The sequence below is a fragment of the Molossus molossus genome, unplaced genomic scaffold (assembly GCF_014108415.1).
Source record: "Molossus molossus isolate mMolMol1 unplaced genomic scaffold, mMolMol1.p scaffold_m16_p_3, whole genome shotgun sequence".
Classification (NCBI taxonomy): Eukaryota; Metazoa; Chordata; class Mammalia; order Chiroptera; family Molossidae; genus Molossus; species Molossus molossus.
Genome location: NW_023425366.1, coordinates 110,725,583 through 110,749,854, shown reverse-complemented (window position 1 = coordinate 110,749,854; position 24,272 = coordinate 110,725,583). Strand labels below are relative to the sequence as shown.

Genomic DNA, 24,272 nt, shown 5'->3' with positions numbered 1-24,272 from the left:
GGATCACATTGGCAAGGGCAAGCTGTTCCCTCCAGGAAAGGCTTGGCGGAGCTTAGGGACAGAGGGCACCCCGGCGGAGCGCGCCGGTGGTGGGGGTGCCTGCACTGTGCGCTCTGCTCAGCTCACCCCGCTCAGATCCATGGCGAGGGGTTCATTAGTGTAAGTCAGAAGCCTGGCGAATAGAGTGTAGTTTTCTTAATTAAGAGGAGATTTTACCAGGGGTTGTGGGGATGGATGGAGAGATGAATAGGCAGAGCACAAATTTTTATGGCAGCAAAACTAACATGTTAGATACTATAATGTTACATGTCTTTATAACATTTGTCCAAACTCATAGGATGTGAGTGAGTGAGTCGTGATATTAAGTTTGGGTGATGACGATGTCCCACTGTGGGTTCATCATTTATAACACATGTACCACGCTGGTGGGGATGTTGATGGAGAGGCTGTGTGTGTGCGGGGGCAAGGGTATAGGGGAAATCTCTGTACTTCCTCCCAGTTTTACTAAAACTGCTCCAAAAATACCTATCTTAACAAACGAAGAGATTTCACCTCTTCCAGCCCCACGTTGCAATTATGAATATCCCATTTATTTGCCCCATATGAAGGTCAGGCCAGTTGAGAATCCCAGTGGGAAAGAAGGCCCTGCCAGGGAATTCAGATCTCAGATAGGCCTTGGCATGCAGGAGACGTTTCCCGAGTGTGCGCAGCATGCAGCTGCAGCCCCCCACGTGCAGCCCCCCATGTGTAGCCCCCCACATGCAGCCCCCCACGTGCAGCCCCCCACGTGCAGCCCCCCACGTGCAGCTCCCCCACGTGCAGCTCCCCCACGCGCAGCTCCCCCACGCGCAGCTCCCCCACGTGCAGCCCCCCACGTGCAGCCCCCCACGTGCAGCCCCCCACGTGCAGCCCCCCACGTGCAGCCCCCCCACGCGCAGCCCCCCACGCGCAGCCCCCCACGTGCAGCCCCCCACGTGCAGCCCCCCACCAGCAGCCCCCACGCAGCCCCCCCTGCAGTCCCCCCTGTAGCCCCCCCCTGCAGCCTCCCCCTTGAAGCCCCCCCCCAAAGCCCCCCACCTGCAGTGTCCCACTTGCTCTGGGTTTCTGGAAGAGAAAAGCCAATGAAATAGTGCCCTGCCTGTCTTCATAATATAATAAGCCTGATTTTGTTTTCATGGCTGTGGTGTCACGGGAATAAATGACTACCTTTTTTTTTTTTTCAGATTAATCAGTGTTTTCAGTTAAACTTCATTAACTTTAGGATTAGGATGAGTTCATCCAACTTGTTAGTGCTCCCTGCTGCAGTCCATAGGAGGCCGTGCCTGGACATGGCACTGTCCCGTGGCATCTCTCCTCTGAGCCTCACACACTGGCGGCCTGAGCCAGAACCTAGTGACTGATGGAGTTCAGTCATCAGACTTTCCCTGGGGCACCCTGAATGTGTGTTTATGTCCTCCTCCGAGGACATTCCTTCCCTAGGGAAGTCGGGAGCCTGGCTCTCCTGTCTGAAAGGTACTTTCTAACCAGTAGGTGCCCAGTAGATGTTTACTGATGAATGAACACACGCATGAGCTCTGAGCCATCTAACTCCAGGCAGAGGGTGGCCCCCTCATTGAGGCTTTTTCTGGTTCCCGTACCAGCTCCCTTCTCCCAGGGGCTTTGGTGTGGGAGGAGGGGCAGCTCGGCCTCTTTCTGCCTCTGCAGGCTGACGAACTCTGCTGTGGGCCTAACCTTCCTCCTCCTTCTCTTCTCAGTCTTGCTCTCTCCCCAATCTTTCTTAGTATCTTTTCTGGAAATGTTTTTTTCTGCCTGTTTTCTATTACAAAATTACCAAACATTGAGAGAAGTTGAAAGGATCCTGTATGGCTCTATTCTTAGGACATGTGCCAGGAACTGAGCCCCTCAGACTCCCAGTCGTGGCCTCATTACCTGGACCCGTGCTGCTCATTGGCTTTGGTTCTGGCCATAGCACATGTACGACTTTGGTCCCCTGGCCCCTGCCTCGGCTGAGTGGCATCGCCAGCCTGGGGTCAGAGGCCTTGGTTTATCCTGGCTCTGCTGTGGACTTGTTTACTTAATTATTATTTATTAATCCTCACCTGAGGATATGTTTATTGATTTTAGAGACAGGGGAAGGGAGAACTTCAGTCGGTTTCAGTGCACAGATCGAAGCTCCAACTGACTGGGCCATACTGGCTAGGACTTGGCTCTGACATTTAAAGGTGTGTTCCTGGCTGGTGTGGATCAGTGGTTAGAGTGCTGGCCCCCAGACTGAAGAGTCTTGGGTTCCATTCCTGGTCAAGGGCGTGTACCTGGGTTGCAGGTTTGATCCCTGGCCTCAGTTGGGGCACCTGTGGGAGGCAGCCAGTTCATGTGTCTCTTTCACATCGATGTTTTTCTCTCTCTCTCTCTTTCTCTCTCTCGCCCTCTCCCTTCTTCCCTCCCACTCTAAGAAAAATCAATGGAAAACATATCCTTGGGTGAGGATTAACAACCACAACAAAAAAAGGTGTGCGGTTGTGTGACTTAACCTCCCACGGTTTGTTCCTCGTATGTAAAATGGATAAACGTTAGTGTGAGGTGTCGATAAAATAATGGTTCTTACCTCTCCGCATGTAAATGGTAGCAAGTATCATTGCTTCCTGGGGTGGAATGCAGAGTTTGGAATTGGACAGATTTAGAGTCAGATTCCAGCTCCTTGGAGCCTGTTTGCACACCTGTGAGATGGACACAAAGATAGCTTCGCACAGAGCTGGTGCGTGGCACCAACGGCAGTGTACTCGACACCCTTAGCTGGGGGGTGCTAGAACCGTCACCAAGTCCTCAAGACTCGAAGCTTCCTGAGGGAGGGCCGCGTGCTCTGGCTCCCCACCATACCCTCCGACCCAGCAGTCTGTCTGCTGGGTCCCGCCCTCGTGCCTGCCAGTGCCCCTTCCTCAAGCCACTCTGCCTTTCTCATGTGACCACGCTGCCACCTCTCAGGACGCCTGCGTGTGCTTTCTCCTCCGTGTAGCGTGTGGCGGCCGTCCTGTCTTCTTCAGGCCTCTGCTCAGGTTCTCTCCTCGCAGAGGCCTTCCCAGAGCACTGTGGGAACGTCACGCTCCCGCCGTCGGTCTTTCTCACCTTGCTTTTGTTTTCCTCCTGGCACTTTTGCTCCCCCTGAGAGGTCCGTGCGTGCAGGCAGGGACTTCGGTCTGTTCTGTTCATTCAGTGCCTGTGCCTTGTAGGTACAGTGAATGTGTGTGGACCCGATGATTTTTGGTCTTCCTTCGTGACGCCTTGGTGACAGCAGGAGAGGGACACTTGAGACGCCTGCCTTAGAACTCCATTTATAATGGTGCAACCACAGGCTTCACACCGTTGAAAGTGCGCTGAGGAAGCCAGGGTGCAGACCTCCGTGTCGGACCCTCATCGCGCCGGTGTGGCTTCTGGGGAAGAAGGGACAGGAGGGTCTGTGTTTTCTCCTGCTTTATCTGAACAAGGGGCCTCTAGTGTCTGACCTACAGACTGGGAGGAGCCTCCATCATTCATTCCTTGCCTTTCTTCCCCATGAAACCTGGGCTGTGGGCTTGAGATCTAAATGATATGGTGAACAACATCTTGAATACGTGGATGGACAGGGACGATGGTTGTTTGATGAAGACAGGACACTGGGGTGGTTATTTACTATAAAGGCATGGTTTCCTGTCACTGAATACTTCCCTATGTAGAAGACATCCAAAAGAGTAGCTCCTAGAAGTGCCTATGGATGTGTATTGGAAAGCCCCCCGCCCCCTACAGTGTCTCCTGTATACTGTTGATAGAAGTCAGTGTAGGAAAACCAGATAGCTTAGTAAACTTGAGTATTTCTATGTCTGTGTGGACCCAAATGTCACTTGATCTGCTGTCTGCTCTGCTGTTGATAGACAACTGTAACTGGGAATAATCAAAACAGATATTGTCCAGCAGCAGGGACCTGGGAAAGCACTTAGAAACCGCAAGCCTGTGTTTTGCAGTGTGGCTGAGTGGATTCACCAAGGAAACACCTTCACGTTTATTCCACCCTGCCTTGCCCTTCTGTTTTGTGTAGCATTTAAGGGTGATCACCTGAGCCCTTTGGAGAACTTAGACTGTATAGGAATTACTTTTGAAAGGGAAAGGGAACTTGTCTAGACAAGTCTCTTTAAATAGCACATAATCCAGATTGGCGAGAGGACGGTGTAACAGCGAGATCCCCTGATTAATTTGACTTGCTCTCTTCCCCTAGATGAGCTGCGACAAGCCATCGTGGCCATGATGAACAGGAAGGATGAGCTGGAGGAAGAGAACAGGTACCGTGATCTTCAGGCTCGAGGCGGGGTCTCTTCCTTAGACATGCTACCTCTGGGACAGAAGAACAACACGGGTGAAGAAAACGCTGCTTTTTGGACAAAATTGTGACCAATTGTATTTTTGTCTGCAAAATACCACTTTAGTATATATATTGTAGTCTGAGTGTTTGCAAGGAATGAAAACCTTACATTCATGGACCACTTTAGAATACACTAAAAATTTTTTTTTTTTTCTAAGTAAAGTTTAGAATTTATTTCAACTGTGAACGCAGGCAACAAACCATAGTAGCATTAGAAGTACTGTGACTTTGTCACCAATAGAAAACACATTTTCATATCCTGATATAGTGGTTACAGCTATCTTGAAATTGTTTAAAATTATCACTACTTCAAAATCACTGTGGCTATTAGACCTACTACAAGATCTTATCTAATTTGTATTTTTTTTTAAAAATTTTTTAATTTATTTTTTTGTTACAGATATTTTACCTTTTTTACCCCATTGGCACCCCCCTCCCCACCCCTCCCCCTCCCCACCCCACCCCCTCCCCGTCCCCGGCTTAATTGTCCGTGTCCATTGGTCATGCATACATGCATATAAGTTCTGTGGTTTATCTCTTCCCACCCCACCCCCACCCCCTCTTCTGAGGGATGTCAGTCTGTGCCCTACTTCCATGTTTCTGGGTCTACTGTATTCCTCAGACTGTTATGTTCATTATATTCTGTATATAAGTGAGATCATAGAATACACTAAAAATTTGGTAAAGCAGACTTTTTAGAACTAAAAAAAAATACACACACAAAACACCAGCCTCATTGAGATACGATTCACATACCATACAGTTCACCCATTTAAAAGGGTACAGGTCAATGGTTTTTAGTGTAGTCACAGCTTCATGCTGTGGTGGTGACCACAATTTTAGAACATTTTCTTCATGTTAAAAGAAACTCCATGTACCCCTTGGTGGTCACCCGTCGACCTAGTAAAGCAGTGTTTTGAGTAACCTTTAATTAAGGGCCTATCTGCCATGTTGCAGGCACTTCAAATACTTGTCTCCAAGTTTTCTCCAATAAGGGATACTTTGGACAAGATGGTATTTGAATTCTTTTGACTTCCCCAGAAGCTCCGTTGCAGACACTGAGAGGGCGAAGGGTTTTTTGACTCTTATTCCCTGTTGAAACCAGTGCTAGATTCTGGCAGGTGTCATCTGTGTCACCACCACCTGGCTGCTGATGGGAGCTTCTCAATGGCCAGCACCTTGCAAGGTGCTCCCTGGGGGTGAGGGTGGTTCGTGGTGGTCCTGGTGCCTGTGTGCGCACGTGTGCGTGAGTGTGTATTCATGTCACCCTCTTATCCTTTTACTCAGAGCAGGAATTGAGCATCCATGGTGACATGTAATCATGATTCTCCTTTTTAAAACCTTATTTTGGGCCCTGCTCAACAAGCTTCTCCCTCATCCTTTATGGAAACATACAGAAGCAAACAAGCATGACTTCTAAAACTAAAGAGAATTTTTTTAAAACAGAATCTTTAGACAGCATGATTTTTCCAACTAAAACTTTCAGCAAAGGGCCCATAGACATTGCAGGAATTTTCCCCCTTGCTCCGGCTGGAGCTGGTATCTTGGAAGAAGCCATAGGTTTTCCTTACCTTCTGAGAAGCAACAGTCACTGTCTGTTAATTTCTTCTCCTTCTCAAAGAAAGAAAACCATCCTACTATGATTTGTGTTGGGGGTTCCAGGCCCCAAGGGGGGCATTTTCTCACAGGTCTTGGAGAGTTTTGTGAACAGTGGGGGTGGGGAGGTCAGACACTTTTGCTTATTTTCGGATGTCTTGTGGCAAGTGGCCTCTACATACGGGAGGTGGATGCACCAGAGGCAGTGGCTGTGCCTTAGACATAGCCGTCGAGCCCCAGTGAAGTAAGTGGTCAGCAGAACCACGCTTGGCTCACTTCCGGTCATTTCTGGACGAGCTGCTGTCTTGTCCGCTACTCACGACCAAGGATGACAGATTCGCAAGCGCATGTGCTTTGGAGGGTTAATAAACTGCAACTATTAATAACATACGATATATGCAACGTCAGACTAGATAGCTCTATGAAACTCTGTATGTGCTTGTCGTCCCTGGAGAGGCAGAGGGTCAGGGTTAAAGTGTGCTTTGTGGCTGGAAGTGGACATGAGGGCAGGCATGTGTAGGGGTGAGCCCTGTTCTGCTTCTGTGGCTCAGATTGTTCCTTTGGTCGGAGCCGGCATCCTTTCCTTTGCTAATCTCCTCCTCAGTGTGACTGTGTCACAGTGGCCTCTGCAAGCCGCACCTTTGGGTGGGGTGTCTGTAAAAGGGTTTGCCCGGGATGCACTCAACTCATTGTTTCTCTTGATTTAAGCTGCCCACCGGCTATTGGGGACGCAGAGCCTGGGCTGCAGGTGATTCCCCTGGGGCTCATCCAAATTATTATTCTGAGACTTTTGAGCGGAGTTGGGTATCTCCTTAAATGAATTTATATGAGATAGATTTGAATTGTGGTTTATGCAGAGCCTTGTGGGAAATGAATTAGAACTTGACTAAGGTAAATAACTGTTCTGGGCTTGATGGACTCGAGGTTAACAGCATCTGAGCAGATGGGCCCTCCCCTGTCCAGGTCGCTGCGGAACCTGCTGGACGGTGAGATGGAGCACTCGGCTGCCCTCCGGCTAGAGGTCGACAGCTTGAAGAGGAAGGTGGCTGAGCAGGAGGAGAGGCATGCCATGAAGACCCAAGCACTGGCACGGTAGGAGGGCAGAGGAGCTGGGAGGTGGGCGCGGGGAGGCTTTACTAAAACCCAGGCACACCTTCACAGCACTTTCTAATGAAAGAAAGACAACGACCAGTGGAAATAACATTTATGCATTTGAAATTTTAATATTTTATTGAATACATATTGAATAATATGTATGTAAATGGTTCAGAATACAAAAGGTATACATGGTTAAAGTGTGCAGTGTCCAGTGACCCAGTGTGCCCTGGCGATGGGCGATGTTGCTGACTCCAGAGATGCTCTGTGCGCACTCAAGCTGATACGTGCACACGTACTGTCTTTTCATTTCCCTCCCCGCCTCCCTTCCTCCTTTTCTCCCTTAATGCCCAGTGGTGGCGTGTCTTCTACACCACTGACTCTACATGTGGAGATGGTTCTGTGCTGGTGTACACAGGGCCGCCATCTTTACCAGCTCATCTGTCCTTGCCTGACTGAACAGATCATTTAACCAGTGCGCCAACAGCCAGGCATTGAGGTGGTTTCCAGTCTTTTGCTACTTCTAATAATGCCACTGCGAATAACCCTTGCATTTGTTATTTTGCTCCTCTATGACTATATTTGTTGGAAACATTCCTGGAAGTAGAATTGCAGAGTCAGAGTTCTGTGCTTTTCTCAGTTGGCTAGAGATCATCAGCTTGCCTTCCGTGGAGGCTGAGCCAATGCTCGTTCCACACAGCGGGGGAGAGGGCGTGACCCTGCAGCCCTACACACAGGGGTTGCAGGGGTCGGTTCCAGCTTCTGGGCCTTTGATAATATTGCAGGTGAAAAATGGTGCTGGCGAATAGTTTTCATGTGCATTGCCCAGTTAAGAGTGTGCTTGAGCCCTGGCCAGTTTGGCTCAGCAGTTGGAGCCTTGGCCTGCGGACTGGATAATCTCGGGTTCGGTTCCCGCTAAGGGCACGTACCTTGGTTGCAGTTTGTCCCTGGCTCTGGTTGGGGTCGTGTGGGTGGCATCCACTCGATATGTCTCTCTCACATCGATGTTTCTCTCTCTCTCTTACTCCCCTTCTCCTTCCCTCTCTATCTGAAGATAAATGCAAAAAATGTCCTCAAATGAGGATAAAAAAAAAGAGTGTGGTTGAGCCTGTTGTTATTTAAGAGCCATTTTATTTTCCTGTGACTTTGTTTATGTCTTATTTAAGGAGAACTACATGGAACCCCTCCAGAATCCCAGCTCCCATGAAAACATACATCTTTATGGAATTTGTTCACATGGAAAGATATTTTTATGTACTATACTTAAAATCTGTAGCCTGTCATTTCTTACTCTGCCCCCCCCACCCCCTTTAAGCTTCATGCTAACCATTCCCATATGCCTGGAGGTAGCCTTTCATTGAATTAATGTACCAATTTAAAATAAGCGTTTGCTGGACATTGGAGTTGTTCCAGTTTCTCCCCCATTTTAGGTGAGACAAACCGTTTATTGGTTATTATTTAAAACTACTTCAAAGTAAGGCCAGGAGACAGATATGCCCGGTGGATGTGCGAGGGACTCGAGGTCAGCAAGTCTACAGCAGCGGGTCTCTCATCCCTGTGCTCAGTGCGAGTGGCACCGATGTGGCAGCCCCGCGTGTAATTGAACGTTGGCACCCTGATCCCACATCTAACTCTAGTCTGAACTTCTCTCCTTTCTTTACATTTTATTTTTATTTTTTTATTCATTTATTTATTTTCCTTTATTTACCTTAGAGAGAGAAGGGAGAGGGAGAGAAAGATAGAGCATTAATGAGAGAGAACATCAATCGGCCGTCTCCTGCATGCCCCCCACTGGGGATTGGGCCCACAACCTGGGCATGTGCCCTGACCGGGAATCGAACCAGCGACCTCTCGGTGCATGAGTCGACACTCAACCGAGCCACTCTGGCCGGACTCCTTTCTTTACATTTTATTTTATTATTTTTTTTCATCCTCACCTGAGGACATTTTTCCATTTTTTGTACAGATAGAGTGGGAGGGAGAGAGAGAAAGAGAGAGAGAGAGGGAAACATCGATGTGAAAGGGACACATCGAGTGGCTGCCACCCACACGACCAACCAGGGCCGGGGACAAACTGCAACCGAGGCACATGCCCTTAGCGGGAACCGAACCCGGGTCTCTCCGGACCACAGGTGGACGCTCTAACCGCTGAGCCAAACCGGCCAGGGCCTTTCTTTACATTTTAAAGTGACATCTGCAGAGCATCGGACAGTTAAATGATGATGACAAATACAGTCATCGGGGCCCAATTTGGCATTTTGTCAGCAGGACCACCGTTTTGCCTGGCCAAACTAGGATTCTGGGGTGTAATGCTGTTTGCTCACAGTCAAGGCTGAAGTCTGCAGAGACTGTGGTTCTGAATCACCAGAGAAAGGCAGACTTATATTCCCTGTCCTATCTGAATTGTGTTAAGGGTCAGCTTAGCCTTGAGCCCCTGTTCCTTTGGGTGAAGACTGAGCGTTTCTGGGTGAACTGCTTAACTTTCCCAGCGTGCATTTTCTCACGTATAACTTGGAGAAGCTGAGCGCATCCACACTGGAGGACTGAGGAGGAAAGGTGTGTGTGGCAGGACATAAGGCTCTGGCCATCCAGTGTGTTTACAGGAAGCATATTTTAGTATGTGATAATTCTTAGGAAAATTTTAGCTCAGGAATGGAGTAGAAAATTTTTTCTTAACCAAGCCATTTTATAACCTGCAGTCTCTTCATTTAAACAACAGGTAGCTCAGAGTTTAAGGTGCTGAAAGTTTGCAGTTTGCAGGTAGAAGGAACATTTGTAAAATAAGCAACTACTTCAAGAAAAATACAGGAAGAAAACAAACAGAGAGGCTGGGTGTGTACGTTTTGAAAAATTCTGCGGCCGACATGTTCCAGGCAGAGTTCCTCTTTGCTGACTGGCAGGACCTTCTTCTTGCCAGAAGGAGTAGCTGTCGGTGCTCTCAAATGGTGGTCCCGTGTGGGCAGCGTTGCTTGGGGGCTCGAGGGCACGGGCAGCATGGGGCAGCGAGGCTGAGCCAGGTCTGTGTGTGAGCACTGGGCCGCCCTGTTCTCTGGTCCACGTGTGCTCAGGTGGCAGGTGGCATGATTCCAGTGTCTAGCCTAGTGGTCGGTGGCAGGATTCTGGCATGCAGGGGTCCGACTGCGGCGCTACTGCTTGTTAGTTGTGTGACCTTGAGCAAGTTACTTAATTTCTCTATCTCCTTAGTTATAAATTGAGGCTAAGAAAACCCGCTACTTCAGAGGGTTGTTGCACAATAAAATGAGAGACCGTATGTCAGCTCAATAAATGTGCTTCATAAATGCTCAATAAATGTTAACTATCATCATTTTTCTCTAGTATGATAATTATATTACCAAAAAACCTTGCCAAATCGAAAGTTATATTTTAACGGCAGTGGTGCAGAACGAATTAAGTACCAGAATATTTCAGACGGAAAAAAGTGAAATTATTTCTGCTATAAGTATTCTAAGAGTGTGTATGAGTGTTTTACTGGCTCTGGGTATATGCTAGTTGTGAAACTGAAACATCACTGAACAAATTCAGCATTTTATTACACATTTCTTTGTGCTCAACATTAATGGCTTTCCTCTTTTGCTCTCTTGGCTCAACCAAGAACAGGGTCATATAGCCAGCCCAGAGCTTGTATGACTCCAAGCAGCTGTTCGTTCTGAGGTGGAGGCGTTAGAATCAGTAGCAGTTCAGGATGGGTGAGCCTTGTTCCCTAAATCATTAGTTTCCTCATTTCCCACTGAATGGAGAAAACTCAAGCTATGAGAAGGTGTTCACAGGAAGAAGACACCCAGTGACATGAGAAGTACCTTTGAGAGAAGCAAGTGAACGGGGTTGTGCATTGTTGGGGAGACCTTTTCTTTTTCTATTCATTGTATTAGTTATTGCTTGCTGTATAACAGATCATCTCCAAACAGTGCACCCTAAAACCTCCCGATCCTCCGCGATTTCTGTGAGTTAGGGACCTGGGGTGGTTCATCTGGGTGGTTCTGGCTCTGAGTCCATCTGTTGGCTGGAGCTGGTCACCTGAAAGCTGGCTGGGGACGAAGGGGCTGCTTTAAGCTCACTCATGTGGCTGTTGGCAGGAGGCTTCAGTTCCTTGCCAGGTGGGCGTCTCCATGTGGCTGCTCACAACACAGCAGGGGCTTCTCAGAGCGAGGAACTCACGAGCAGGGGAACACACCCAGCATGGAAGTCACTGTGTCTTTTACAGCCCACTCTCGGAAACGAGACATGATTACTTCTGCGGTGTTCCATTGTCACCCAGATCAGCCTTGGATTGTGTGGGAGGGGCTGCACGTGGATGTTCATGCCCGGAGGTGGGGGTCATTGGGGACCGTCTTGGAGGTTGCCTACTATGCCCTCCCTGGGTTCCAGAGCAGGCTAGACGGTCCAGGCCTGGACAGTCAGCCTCTTCCATCCCTTGGTCATCATGATCAGGTCAAAGAAGGGCATGTGGCCAGGCTGACCTGCTCACAGCGGGTTATAGCATTCTCGAGAGGATATGATGTAAGCCAGGAGTTGCTGGCAGCTCTTTGCTACTATGTGGGAAGATCCTGGTGCCCACATGGTGACAGCACAGTGGATAAATAGAGGCGGAGAGAGACTCACAGGTCTTGATGATATCATTTGAGCTTCTGGACCCCGTGTTTCCTGAAGGTGTTGTTCCTCTGGGCATTTCAGTTACATGAGCCAATCAATTCCTTTTGTTACTTGAGCCAGTTCGTCACTGGTCCTCACTCATTTGTGCTCTGAGTCTGGACCGCTGATGCTCCTAGTGCGGCTGTTAGGGGATTGCAGCAAGTTGTGTTTTCTCTCCGCTCCCTCCGGGAAGAGACATCCAGGCTGTGTGAGTCCCCAAGGATGCGAGCGCCGCCCACTGGACGGTTGGACAGAGCCCCGCTCAAGGCTTCGTCCTCCTCTCCCATGTTGGGACTGACCTACTCCTGCTCCTTGGTCACAGCTCTTCTCTCCTGTGGAGGACCTCTGGGAACTGCTGTCAGCTGTGTGACCAGAGCCGTTCCTTTCCCCATCTAAGCCGCTGGGTCTTCATCTGCTTAAAAATGTAGAAGGAAGTGGGTGGCACGGGCGCCCTCCGTACTTCCTATAAGGGTGCTGTGACCGTGTCCCGATATAACAGTCTTAACTAATATGGTTTTGGCAGTAGAAACCCAACCAAATTACGTTGGATCAACAGGGGCATTTGTGTTGCTGTAAGGAACTGGTCACTTTCTTCAGGCGTCACTGGGCCCGGGTGCCCCAGGGTGGTCAGCACTGCCCTCCCCCCGCTCTTGGCCCTGGCCCTCTGCGTGTTAGCTCCTCCTTAGGCGGGGCCTCTGCACACATCTGCCAAGAGGGCCTCTCCTTCTCCTGAACATTCTAGGTAGAACATTCTAGGAAGACTCTTCACTGGGCGTGTTGTGGCCAGGAGCAAGCAGAAGGCCGGGGTTGACCTTCGCCAGAGCCCCGGGCTGGTAAATCACGTGGGCAGGTAGATCCTGTCAGATCTGCTTCCCCACAGGATTGTGTGGCAGATCATCCCACTGAGCGATGCTCCTGAAGCAGTCAGTGCAGCTCGGGTCCGTCATAAATGCCGAGTGGATGGTCCCTGCTTCCTTAGCCGGTGCCTCGCCCGCGGGTGGCTAGGGGTGCTGAGGCTAGGCCCCATCCGTGGGCTCTTTCCTGACCCAGCTTCCCTCTGCAAATGCATCTTGGAACTTTTCACCACTGGCCTTCGTCTGACCATCGGCTCCTCCTGGTGCTGTTTTTCTAGCCCCTCCTGCCCAGCATCTGCCCCTTTGTTTATATTTCCCTGTTGGGCTGCTGAGCGGCAGTCTGCTGTGACACAGAGCCATGCCGCACAATCGCACAATTGTAGGGGAAGGCGGGACGGGGCCTGAGGAGCCCTGCTGACGTCACTCTGTCCAGCCCCCCTCAGGGACCTTTACTGGCTTTCTACGAAGGCTGTAAGTCCCCGTTTCTGCCCTAGTGCTCAGTCTATGCCTTTAAACAAATTATTGGAGAAATATGAAGCCTCTGCCTTCCGTGAAAAGGACAGTAAATCTCTTTAGTGTCCATCTAATGGCATTGACTGTTTTTCTTTTTTAATCACAAGAAGCGAATGGTCAGAGTTGAAAAAGGCAAATGTGGGAGATACCGACGTGAGATCTAGCCTGTCCTGGCTGAGGGATGGCCTTGGGGACCGAGTCTGGGCCCTTCCCTGCCAGCTGCCCTGCGGTAGTGCACACTCTTCGGGTCATCCTGTTGCCCACTCAGAGCGGCTGCTGGGGTCCGGGTTGCGAAGGGTTCTGGGGTCTCATCTGGCTCAGCGAGAAGTGCTGTATGGATCGGCGCTGCCTGCCGTGGACGTGGGAGAGGGGATGGGGCGAGCGTTCCAAGAATAGACCGTCCTGTGCTAGTACTGCTGGGGCAGTGGACACTGTGAGTCCCGGCGCCAAGGTGACAGTGTTGCGCCAGAGACGGAAGAAGGGCGAGGTTGTCATTCTTCTAAGAAGTCCTCATGGCTCAGTGCTGTCGTAAGTGAAACGTGCTCTGGAGGAATGTCTCAAAGCTGCCTGTAAAACAAGGAAACTTGACTCTCAGGATGAGTAGAGACCAGAAACAAGGCCTGGTTTTCGTCTGTGCGTCTTTCAAAAAATTAACATGTGCTTTATTGTCGGATTCAGAAGGCCCGTGTTTATGGACGGAGAGTTGGGGAGGAAGAAGGGGTTCTTTGACGAGAAGAGGAGTTGCTGTGGGTACACTGGACTGTCTTTCTAAAGGCCCCCCTGGTGTTATAGGCTAAGCGAAATAAGCCAATCAGAGGACAGGTACCACATGATCTCACTTATCTGTGGAACATAATAAACAAAATAAGCTGATGAACAAAACAGACTCAGAGACATAGACAGGAATGCAGTTCAGACTGACAATCCTCAGAGGAAGCGGACAGGGGAGGGATGAAATAAACTAAAGAACTTATATGTGTGTATGCATAACCAATGGCCAGAGACAACAGTGCTGGGGGTATGTGTGTGAGGAGAAACATCTGTAAAAAAATAATTTAATTAATAATAAAAAACAGAATAAAAGCCCCCTTGACATTTCTTTCACACTGGAGGACCAGCTGTGGCTGGAATTTTCTTTTTTTCTTGATTGATGGTGGGCATTGAAGTCTCCTAAGCGCCAGGGTTCAGCCCTGACTTGTCTAATCTGGTCAAGATAATTCTGTCTCCTTTCCACAGTGATTGGTTCAGACTCGACTCAGCTAGGTGTGGTCATTGGATTTACTTCAGAAAATGGGCACATGATCTAATTCAGGCCAGGGAGACCTGGTTGGAAGTTTGCTGGGACTTCAGAGGAAGATGGTCCCTCGGACATGGGTGTCTAGGTTGGCTCCCTTCTTCTGGAGCACCTGCTGGGAAGGTGTAAAGGCTGGACCTGCTTTATTCATTTTACCAGCATGTGGGAGACAGGCTTAGGGCCAGCGAACGCTGCAGCTTGGAATGGAGAGGGGTGGGGCCGAGGGAACTGGGTCTGATGACGTCAGTGTGCTGCTGAATCAACCTCCCCTTGAAGCCAGGTTTTCCACTTCTGTGTGTCAGTAAATCCCCTTTGCTATTTACGCCAGTTTGAATTGATTTTCTGTCTCTTATTATATCAAGAGCACCCACTGACACAAAAGGCTTTACCTACCATTTGCCTGGCCATGGCTGTGCTGAGGTCTCCTGTGCTGTCCTCCCATGGGGACCAGTATTCCTCCATAGTATGGTGTTGGCCGTCATAAATCTGTATTGTCTTTCCTTTGAGACTGCACTCCACAAAGTCAGTGACCATGCCTTTGTGCTTCCCTTGTTTATTTTCCTTGTAACTAACACAGTGCCTGGCACACAGCAGAGACTCTGGAATGTTTGCTAAATGAGGGAGCCAATGGACCATGGGACCAGTGACATTGTCACTTGGTCTGAGTCTCATTGGGAGATGCTGGCTCTGTCTACATCTTGATGGCTCTTCTTCTCTTAGCACAATACAGTCACTCTGAGCTTAGTTTCAGACCTGCTAATGCTCATCACCTGCCCTAAGACTACATTCTGGTCACTTTTTGGGGAATTGTGGCTTTCTGCGAATCCCTCAGTTCTCCATTTAATTCTTACCACTTAGTGTAGGCAGGTAGTGAGAACTACTAGTGGCAGGTGACAGAAACTGGCTCATGGAAAGTGCAGATGGTTGGCTCGTGGAACTGAAAAGTTCAGGACAAGAGCGAGCTGTCTGCCCAGCTGGACCCAGTGGCTCAGGGGTCAGGTAGGACCTGTGTCATTCCACGTCTCCCCTCTCTGTCCCTTGGTCTCAGCTTCATTTTCAGGCTTGCTCTTTTGTGATGACCAGAGAGCCCCCAGCAGCTCCAGGCACAGATTGGTCAGCTGGGCAGCCCCTGTGGAATGAGAGCGCTTCTTCCCGAATGCCGCAGAGAAAGTCTCGGGGGTCACTTTCATTTCCCCAGTGGGATGCATTCTTCTTGCTGCTCGGCCTGGGTCACGTGCACCCCCTGGAGCCAGGAGGTGGCTGACTTTTCCTCATTGACTACAGGGGACAGATGCCATTCTTCAAGAGGAAAATTAGGGTTCTTGCCATCAGACGGAGCTGAATGCTGGGTGGGCAAGGACAGCGCATGCTCCCTGCACTGGGCTCATCACATTCGAGCCCTAGGTTTCCCCGGTGCAGGGTCTTTGCTGTCACTCTTGAGCCAGCTGCACTCAATGGGACCCTGACTTCCATTCTCACCTGTCGCCCAGTGTCCCTGCACTGTGTTCTCTCTCATGTGTCTTGGTTGGATATTAATGTTCGATAATAATTTGACCTCATTCCAGGCACTGAATCCAGCTACTTTGGCATCGTTACACGTGAAGTTCTTAGTCTCAGCAGAATCAGTATTTCCTTTTTTTATCCTCACTCGAGGACATTTTTTCCATTTTTTGTTCAGATAGAGTGGGAGGGAGAGAGAGGAAGAGAGAGAAAGAGAGAAACATCGACGCGAAAGGGACACATCGAGTGGCTGCCACCCGTACGACCAACCAGGGCCGCGGACAAACTGCAACTGAGGTACGTGCCCCTAGCGGGAACCGGACCGGGTCTCTCTGGACGCTCTAACTGCTGAGCCAAACCAGCCAGGGCAGTATTTCCTTTCTTATAAAAACATTTGGTAACGAGCTCCCCCTTTACTATCCTGAAATGAAATTCATAGCTAATATAACCTACCTATACAACTAACTTAAAAAGTATTGGTATAACATCCTAACTCAAATATGAAGGAGAAAGAAAAGGGAAGTAATTTATAATAGAAAGTAGATTTTAATATCTATTGGCCAGGCATGGTTTTGCTAGAAAACATGAGGTGGTTAAGGGCTTGCATCTACTTACAATGCATAAGTTTGGATTTAAAGGCAGTAAGAAGATCATAAGTCATTCTTTATAATCAGTATGGAAAATGAAGAGCAGCATCTGGGTGGACTCTAGGGTAAAAACGAGTATACGCAGTGTACAGTAAGTGAACTAGATTGTAGGCTGAGATTATGAACAAGTTTTTCCTACACGAAGAGCCATCGGGACAATTGAAAGTATGGCAGGGTGCAGGCTGCTCCTGGCTGTGGGACGGCCTTGGCCTTTCAGGAGAGCTCGCACCCCTGGCCCTACTCCGCAGATGCGGTAGCGCCCCGTCAGCACCGTGATGTGCAGCAGTGTCTGCACACCTTTGCCTTGCTTAGACCGTGGAACTTGTGAAACATCGGTGTCTCCAGCTCTAGAAGGCAGCACGGGTCCCCAGTGAAAATCATTGCCTTCATTCTCTCCCCAGTGTTCCCATTTTCAATACCATTTGCAAATGTACCATCAGCATTTTATGTTTTGGAGCCTTCTGGTCCATTTTCAGTGGCCTCACTCTTAGGCTGAACCCTGACCACACTGTATTGTCTGTTGAGCTCCTACTGTACATCCCTACCCACCCTGGTTCTCCTGTCCCCCACTTCTCCCTGGGCATGAAGCTCGCGTCCCCAAGGTTGCTAGCTCTCTCACTTGGCAGAGTCTCATCGCTGCGTGAGCTGTGCTCATCATCATTTTTCAGCATGCCCTTGTCAGCCACTCGTGGGTCTTGAGTGACTTACACCAGGCAGCCGAGGAGAGTTGAGTGCTTGGGGTGGGACCAGAATGAGCGTGAGACGATATGTCAGGGTGTGAGACAAGACAGCTTAGGAGTTTTCCTGGAGTCTGCTGCTGAAATCCAGTGAAAGATGAGTCTAGCCCCTCCTGCCCAGCATCTGCCCCTTTGTTTATATTTGTTCATTCACTCATCAAATACCTATTCCGTATTATGCTCAAGTCAACAGAGATAAACAAGATGCAGCTGACTCGAACCTCCAGATGTTGACAATCGAGGGAGGACTATATAAACAAAGATTTTAACCTTTTGGCTGACAATTCCCTATGCTCCAGTTGAGGTGGCCATTGTGAGAAGGAAGTATAGTGTAATGGTGTGGGGCCAGCCTTGGACTTGGGCCCTACTTCTCAGGGATGGGACCTGGGGAAAGGTGAGTGAGGCACGAGGGTGCACAATTTCAGGAGGCTGTCACTCTGAGGATCGTTCAGATGCGTCTCCCGCTTCCGGTTGTGTGATTTCAGGTGGTCATGTTATTCCTAATGGTTCTCGTCTGGAAAACTGGGATAATAATAGTCTCTCCCGTATAGACACTGTGTAGGAGCTGATACATGAAAGTGCTAAGCACAGTGAGTGCCCTGGTAAGTGCTTGGTAAAAGCCAGCCACGGTTATTATTACTGGTTTTGTGGAAGTGAATTAGTCTTCTATTCAAGGCTGCAAAGAGTCATTTTCTGGAGTTCATCTAGCCTACTGTTGCTCAGACGTAACTAACTTGCTAACAAAGACGTCTCTGGGTTGAAGAGCCAACTGCCGTGCTTAGACTTTGCTATACATTACTGTCACCAGGGGAGCTTTTAAAACGATGTCCAGGCCGCCCTCCAGACCAATTAAGTTGGAATCTGTGGAGGTGAGACCCACACTGCTCAGGTAATTCCAGGGTGCACCCAGGTTTGACAGCTGCTGGGTTGGAGCAGCGCCTCTCAGCGCACCTGGGGATCCTGGCCAACTTGAGACTCTGTTTCAGCAGGTCTGGGAGGGGCCTGGTAGGTATTTCTAATAAGCTGCTGCTGCGGGTCCCTAGAGCACGCGCAAGGCTCAAACAGTGCGCACAATGATCCGAAAGGGGAAGCTCAGTTATTTGAGATCGCTGGGGTTCTTGGATGAAGGCACTTGTGATTTTTATCTCAAAACTGAGTTGGGAGTTAGTGTTTGCTTGTTGATTTGTTTGAAAAATGAAAAAAAAAATGCTGTGATCCATTGCAAGAACTAGCGCTATTAACATTTGTTATTTTGGCTTGTGATTTTATTTTAAAGTGAACTATAAACAACATGACTTGCTTTTGGTGGGTTTGCAAGGATCTGCACGCGAGCTTTTAACATGAGCACAACATTGCTTTGCTCACCCAGCAGCGAGCTGGACGCTTTCGGGTTAAGATGCACAGGGGTGGGTCTAGGGCAGGTGCCGCCATGACCCGCAGCCTGAGCGTTCTCCAGAAAGCTGTTTTCATGCTTTAAACAATGACCTTTAAGTTGTAAAACCAGCATAATCATCTGGACTGGAGAAAAGAGCCCTAAATCTCACAACCCTAGCATGACAATTATTTTACTTTTAATCAATATATTTATTTATTTTTTTATCCTTACCTGAGGACATTTTTTTTTTTTTTTTATCCTCACCCGAGGATATTTTTTCCATTTTTTGTACAGATAGAGTGGGAGGGAGAGAGAGGATGGGAGAGAGAGAGAGAAACATCGACGTGAAGGGACACATCGAGTGGCTGCCACCCGCACAACCAACCAGGGCCGGGGACAAACTGCAACCGAAGTACGTGCCCTTAGCGGGAACCGAACCCGGGTCTCTCTGGACCGCAGGCTGACACTCTAACCGCTGAGCCATACTGGCCAGGGCCTGAGTACATTTTTTGATATTTTGTTCAGATAAAGTGGGGGGGGGGGGAGAGAGAGAGAGAGAGAGAGAAACATCGACATGAAAAGGACACATCGAGTGGCTGCCACCCACATGACCCAACCAGGGCCGGGGACAAACTGCACCCAAGGCACATGCCCTTAGTGGGAACCGAACCCAGGTCTCTCCGGACCACAGGCCGACGTTCTAACCACTGAGCCAAACTGGCCAGGGCGTCAATTTAAATACAATTTTTACATAGTTACAGAACCATGAGCATGTACATGCAATTTTATTCCATTATTTTATGTTTTCTTTTATTTCTAGGTAGATTTCAAATTATGTCGAAATAGAGATTTTTTTCCTCTCCCTAGACTATAAAAATAATGAAAAAATTACAACCCACAAGTCTGGGAAGAACAGAAAAGTTTAAAGAAGAAAATCACCTGGACAGAGTTATTTTTAATGTGTTTTATTTGTTATTTATGAGGCATTGTGTCCCAGTATACATATTCATTATTCATGTTACATAATTCAAATCATTCTGAATCTATAAGTGGGTGATCTGCTTTAAAAAGAGTGTCATGTAAGCATTTTCTCTTGATATTCACATGTATGGATATCACTTTTGGGGGCCTTGTGGACTTCTGTTGGGATCTGCCCTTGTTTCTCATACAGTGCTTTCCCCAACCTTCCCTCCCCATGCCGCCTGCTAGGAGTAGCAGGCCCATGAACACACACACGCACACACACGCACACACACACGCGCTCTCTCTCTTTCTCTCTCTCTCTCTCAAGATTCCTAGAAGTGGAGTTCCTGTGTTAGAAGGAACAAGTGTCTGTATTAATTCATATCGCCAAAACCTTTTTCAAGAGAGTCATCACTTGATATTTTTGCAGCAGTCTGTGGAGGGCCTACCCCAGTGTCATTTTTTCAAAAGTCTTCACTCGATATGTTTCTTGATTTTAGGGAGAGAGAGAGAGAAACATCAATGTGAGAGAGAAACGTCAATTGGTTTCTTCCTATATGTGCCCTGACCAGTGACTGAACCTGAAACCTAGGTATGTGCCCTGACCAGGAATTGAACCTGAAATCTTTTTGGTGTACAGGGTGATGCTCCAACCAACTGAGCCATCCAGCTGGGGCTTGGTGTCATTTATTTATTTTTTAATCCTCATCTGAGGATATTTTTCTATTTATCTTCAGATAGAATGAGAGAGAGAGAAATGGGGAGAGAGAGAGAGAGAGAGAGAGAGAGAGAGAGAGAGAGAGAGAGAGAGAAAGAAACATCCATGTGAGAGGGACACATCGCTGGTTGCCTCCTGCACGACCCCAACCAGGGCCGGGGATGAATTGCAATGGGGGTACATGCCCTTGACTGGAATTGAACCCGTAACTCATTAGTCCTGGGGCCGATGCTCTACTGCTGAGCCAAACTGGCCAGTCAGTGTCATTTTTAATGGCTGTATAGCACAGCACAGTTTACTTAGCGGTTTCCATGTAGGTTAGTGTTTCAGTTGCTTCTGGTGTTTGAGATTGTAGCAAAGATTGAGTTGCTCTCTTCGTGTCTGTAGCTCGTTTTCCCCTCTGTCAGTTTCATTCCTCAGTATGTATTCCCAGCAGTGGGATCACAGGGCAAAGGATGCGAATGTTTTAATGGCACAAGCTGTGTGTTGTTGTAGCCCCAGGTTGAGGCTGGAGGACCGGGCCGGTTCCATTGTCGTTCATCACCTCTGAGCTTCTGCTTTTTGCAAGTGTGGAGGGTGAAGGGATCCTTGGTTTGAATGGTTTTCTGGCCGATTTTTCCTATGGGAGCACAGACATGGGAAACCCCTACAGATAGGAGAATGGAAATGCCAAATGTGTTCCCGTCTGAACTTGCATTTATGGACGCACCTTCTCGAACACCATGAGCAGTGGAGAGCCATATCCCTTCATTCACAAGCCTTTCAGAACTTTGTGACCGATGGAAGTTTCTGGTTATTTTTCCATATGGAGATGATGGACAGGAACAGGTAGAGTGACATCTCCTAAAGCAGATGCATGCATGGGAGAAAACCACATGCTTGTTTATTTTCTCTGATTCCAGAATCCAATCAAAGACTCAGATCTTGTTGATGAACTAAAATTTTTAGGGCGTAAGCAGCAAGGTATATGTGTGCGAACATCTGCACTCTGAAGCACGTGCCCACATTGAATGGTTCAGCGTCAGAGCCATTAGTAGTTGGTGCCAGGTGTTCCCTAAAAGATGTGCACTGAACATGGGTTTGGGTGTCTCATCAAGATGCAGAAAACATGCAGCTGCTAAGGGAAGAGGGAGAAAGTTGTGTTTGAGACATCGCTTTAGCTCATCGCTTTTCCCTGTCAAAGCATGGAAATGGGAGGAGATAAAAAATGATCAAAACCAATAAATCTGATAGAACACTTATTAAAAGGTTATGCTAATTACCCGTGGGGGAGAGAAATACATTTACCATTCATTAATGTTCCATTTGCTGTCTTTTCTAATGAGAAACAGGTAAAGACATCTAGAGGAGTAAATAAAAACAACAGAATGGTTTTGAGGGATAACAGAAAGCTCGCGAAAGGAGGACGATTGGAAGAGAGACGGTGCTGCAAGGTGAATGTCGGGGTTTGTGTTACTTGTGAGATACGGTTGAAATGAACAGCTGGTATTAGCTGATCCCAGGGCTGGAGCCTGTTGCTCAGTTTAACACCCTGGTTAGAGGCAGACGTTGTAACCTGGTTATTCGGAGAAAATGCTTTTTCCAACCTTGCCTTTCCGGTACGCTTCACAAGGTGGCAATTTCCATGTCACTGAACATGAAGCCTGGGTCTTGAATATAGCCAGCTTGTGAATGCCCTGCAGGCGGTGACAATGGCAATGACATCACTGCCAAGCAACTTCTGGTTATTTTGGAGCTGGAGCGGGGAACAACAGGAAGCTCGGCGGAGGGGAGATATTCTTGGCAGCTGCAGTAATGTGGTTTAAAGAGAGACAACTGTCAAGTCTAGTGATTCTGGAAGTTTGCAAAGTTTTTGTTCACTGAGCAAACAAAAAAGTTCACTGAGTTCATACTGGTGCTAAACGTAGACAATGCAGCCGTGTGAGACGCTCAGCCTGCCGTCACACTGCTCCTGCTGCCAAACAATCATCACACAAACGTTTATTTTCAGCAGTGAACTGTGTCTTCAAATGCAGTCTTACTTCGGCTCCAAATATAACTTTGCTGAGAGCTGAAATGCGTGGAGCGAAGTGGAGAGCAGAGGTCCGTGAATACCACCCACTGAGCTACAGCCCCCCTTGTGAACCCTAGAGAAAAGACCATTTACAAATGATCGTCCAGGGTGGAGCAGGTTTCCCTCTGAGTCCAGTTCTCTCCTTTCTGGTGACGAGGAATAAGGCGCTGTTGTGGTTGAACTCGGTCCATGATCTCCACATCTCTTCTCCATCTCCCGAGGCTGTTTCCTTTCCCAAAGTGGCTTCACGGCCTCTTGTGAGATCTTCTTGTTGGTCAGATTTCATCGTGCTGCCTCTCTTCTCTGCACTATCAGCTCTCCTTATTTTTCTCTACTTTTTTCAATAGTATTTGTCATCTGTTATTTATTATAGTCACCATTACGGCCTTTTTCTCTTATGTTATAAGCCTCCTGAGGGCAAGAGCCTTTGCTCACTTGTTCAGTGGTAGATCACAATGGCTGCTACATAATAGAACTTAAAAATTTGTTAAGAAAACAAATGAGTATTTGTCAATTACTTCTGTGTTGTTGCTCTGCTGTGTTTGGCTTCTGTTTCTAAGGTCTTTTCATGGTCTAAGATGGCTGCAAGAGCCCCAGCCATTGCATCTGCATTCTAGGCGGCAGGAAGGATGAACCAGGGGAAGGGAAAGAAGAGTGTGTGCTAACTTTTAAGGAGGTTATCCACAAGTCACTCAAAACAGTTTCTCTTACCTTTCAGGGGCCTGAACTTACTCTGCTCGAGATGCTGAGGAGTGTGTGTGTGTGTTTGTGTTTTAGTAGAATATATTGTAACTCTAGCCCTGGCCGGTTTGGCTCAGCGGTTAGAGCATCGGCCTGCGGTCCTGAGAGACCCGGGTTTGGTTCCCGCTAAGGGCGCGTACCTCGGTTGCAGTTTGTCCCCGGCCCTGGTTGGTCGTGCGGGTGGCAGCCACTCGATGTGTTCCTTTCACATCGATGTTTCTCTCTTTCTCTCTGTTCCTCTCTCTCCCTCCCACTCTATCTGAACAAAAAATGGAAAAATGTCCTTGGGTGAGGATAAAAAAAAAAAAAGAATATATTGTAACTCTAAATAAAACAGAAGAAGGAAGAACAGGTATTTTGGAAGGCAAGTAATGGTCTGTGATCATCAGTGCCTTGCACGTAGTAAACTCTTATTAGAAAAATTCACTTCTTTTGCTACTTGGCATGACAAGGTGGCTTAGGTTCTGTTCTGTGGTCATCAGTATATCAGATTGTCCCCATCATGATTGACTGGATGGCTTTGAGTTAGGAAGACCTTGGCTCAAATCCCTATGTTAAGCATTTGTGATCTTGGCCAAGTTATTTTAGCTCTATGAAATTCAATTCCAAAAAATCCATAAGATGGAGACAATACAGCCCAGCCGGTGTGGCTCAGTGGTTGAGTGTCGACCCATGCACCAGGAGATCACCAGTTCGGTTCCTGGTCAGGGCACATGCCCAGGTTGTGGGCCAAATCCTCAGTCGGGGGGCATGCTGGAGGCGACCAGTCGATGTTCCCTCTCATTGATGTTTCTATCTCTCTCTTCCTCTCCCTTCCTTTCTCTCTAGTGATCAATAAAGAAAAAATAAATTTAAAAAAAATGGAGATAATACAGAACCTCCGTAAGGGTGATGGTGAGGATAAAATGATATAATGTGGGTAAGGAAACATGGCGTGGTGTCTTAGGTGTAGGAGGCTAATGAATGGGGACCATTACGTATTATCCCTCTTAATGGTGAAATGGCACCAGATGTTAGACCTTGGCCCTGGAGTTTGGCTAAGAAAAGAATTCAGAGCCAAGGAACTCAAGTATAAGTGAAAATTTATTTAGAAAGTCACAGGGGTAGAAGAAGTGAGACATGGAAGAAGTGAGCCAGTTGGGCTGT

General features: G+C 48.2%; 1 protein-coding gene across 21 annotated transcripts in view; it reads left to right on the top strand.

The window, feature by feature from the left end:
- Positions 1-24,272, top strand: part of SNX29 (sorting nexin 29) — a 526,970-nt gene that overhangs the window by 138,197 nt on the left and 364,501 nt on the right. For 20 of the 21 annotated variants that reach the window (XR_004961818.1, XR_004961819.1, XM_036280935.1 and 17 more), the window contains exons 13-14: positions 4,247-4,310; positions 6,950-7,078. Coding sequence is in view for 19 of the 21 variants with exons in the window: in XM_036280935.1 (XP_036136828.1) it covers positions 4,247-4,310; positions 6,950-7,078 (193 nt within the window). In the remaining 2 variants the exon portion in view is untranslated. Of the gene's footprint in view, positions 1-4,246; positions 4,311-6,949; positions 7,079-21,663; positions 21,688-24,272 lie in introns of those variants that run through there. The other variant, XM_036280953.1, reaches the window with a different exon arrangement.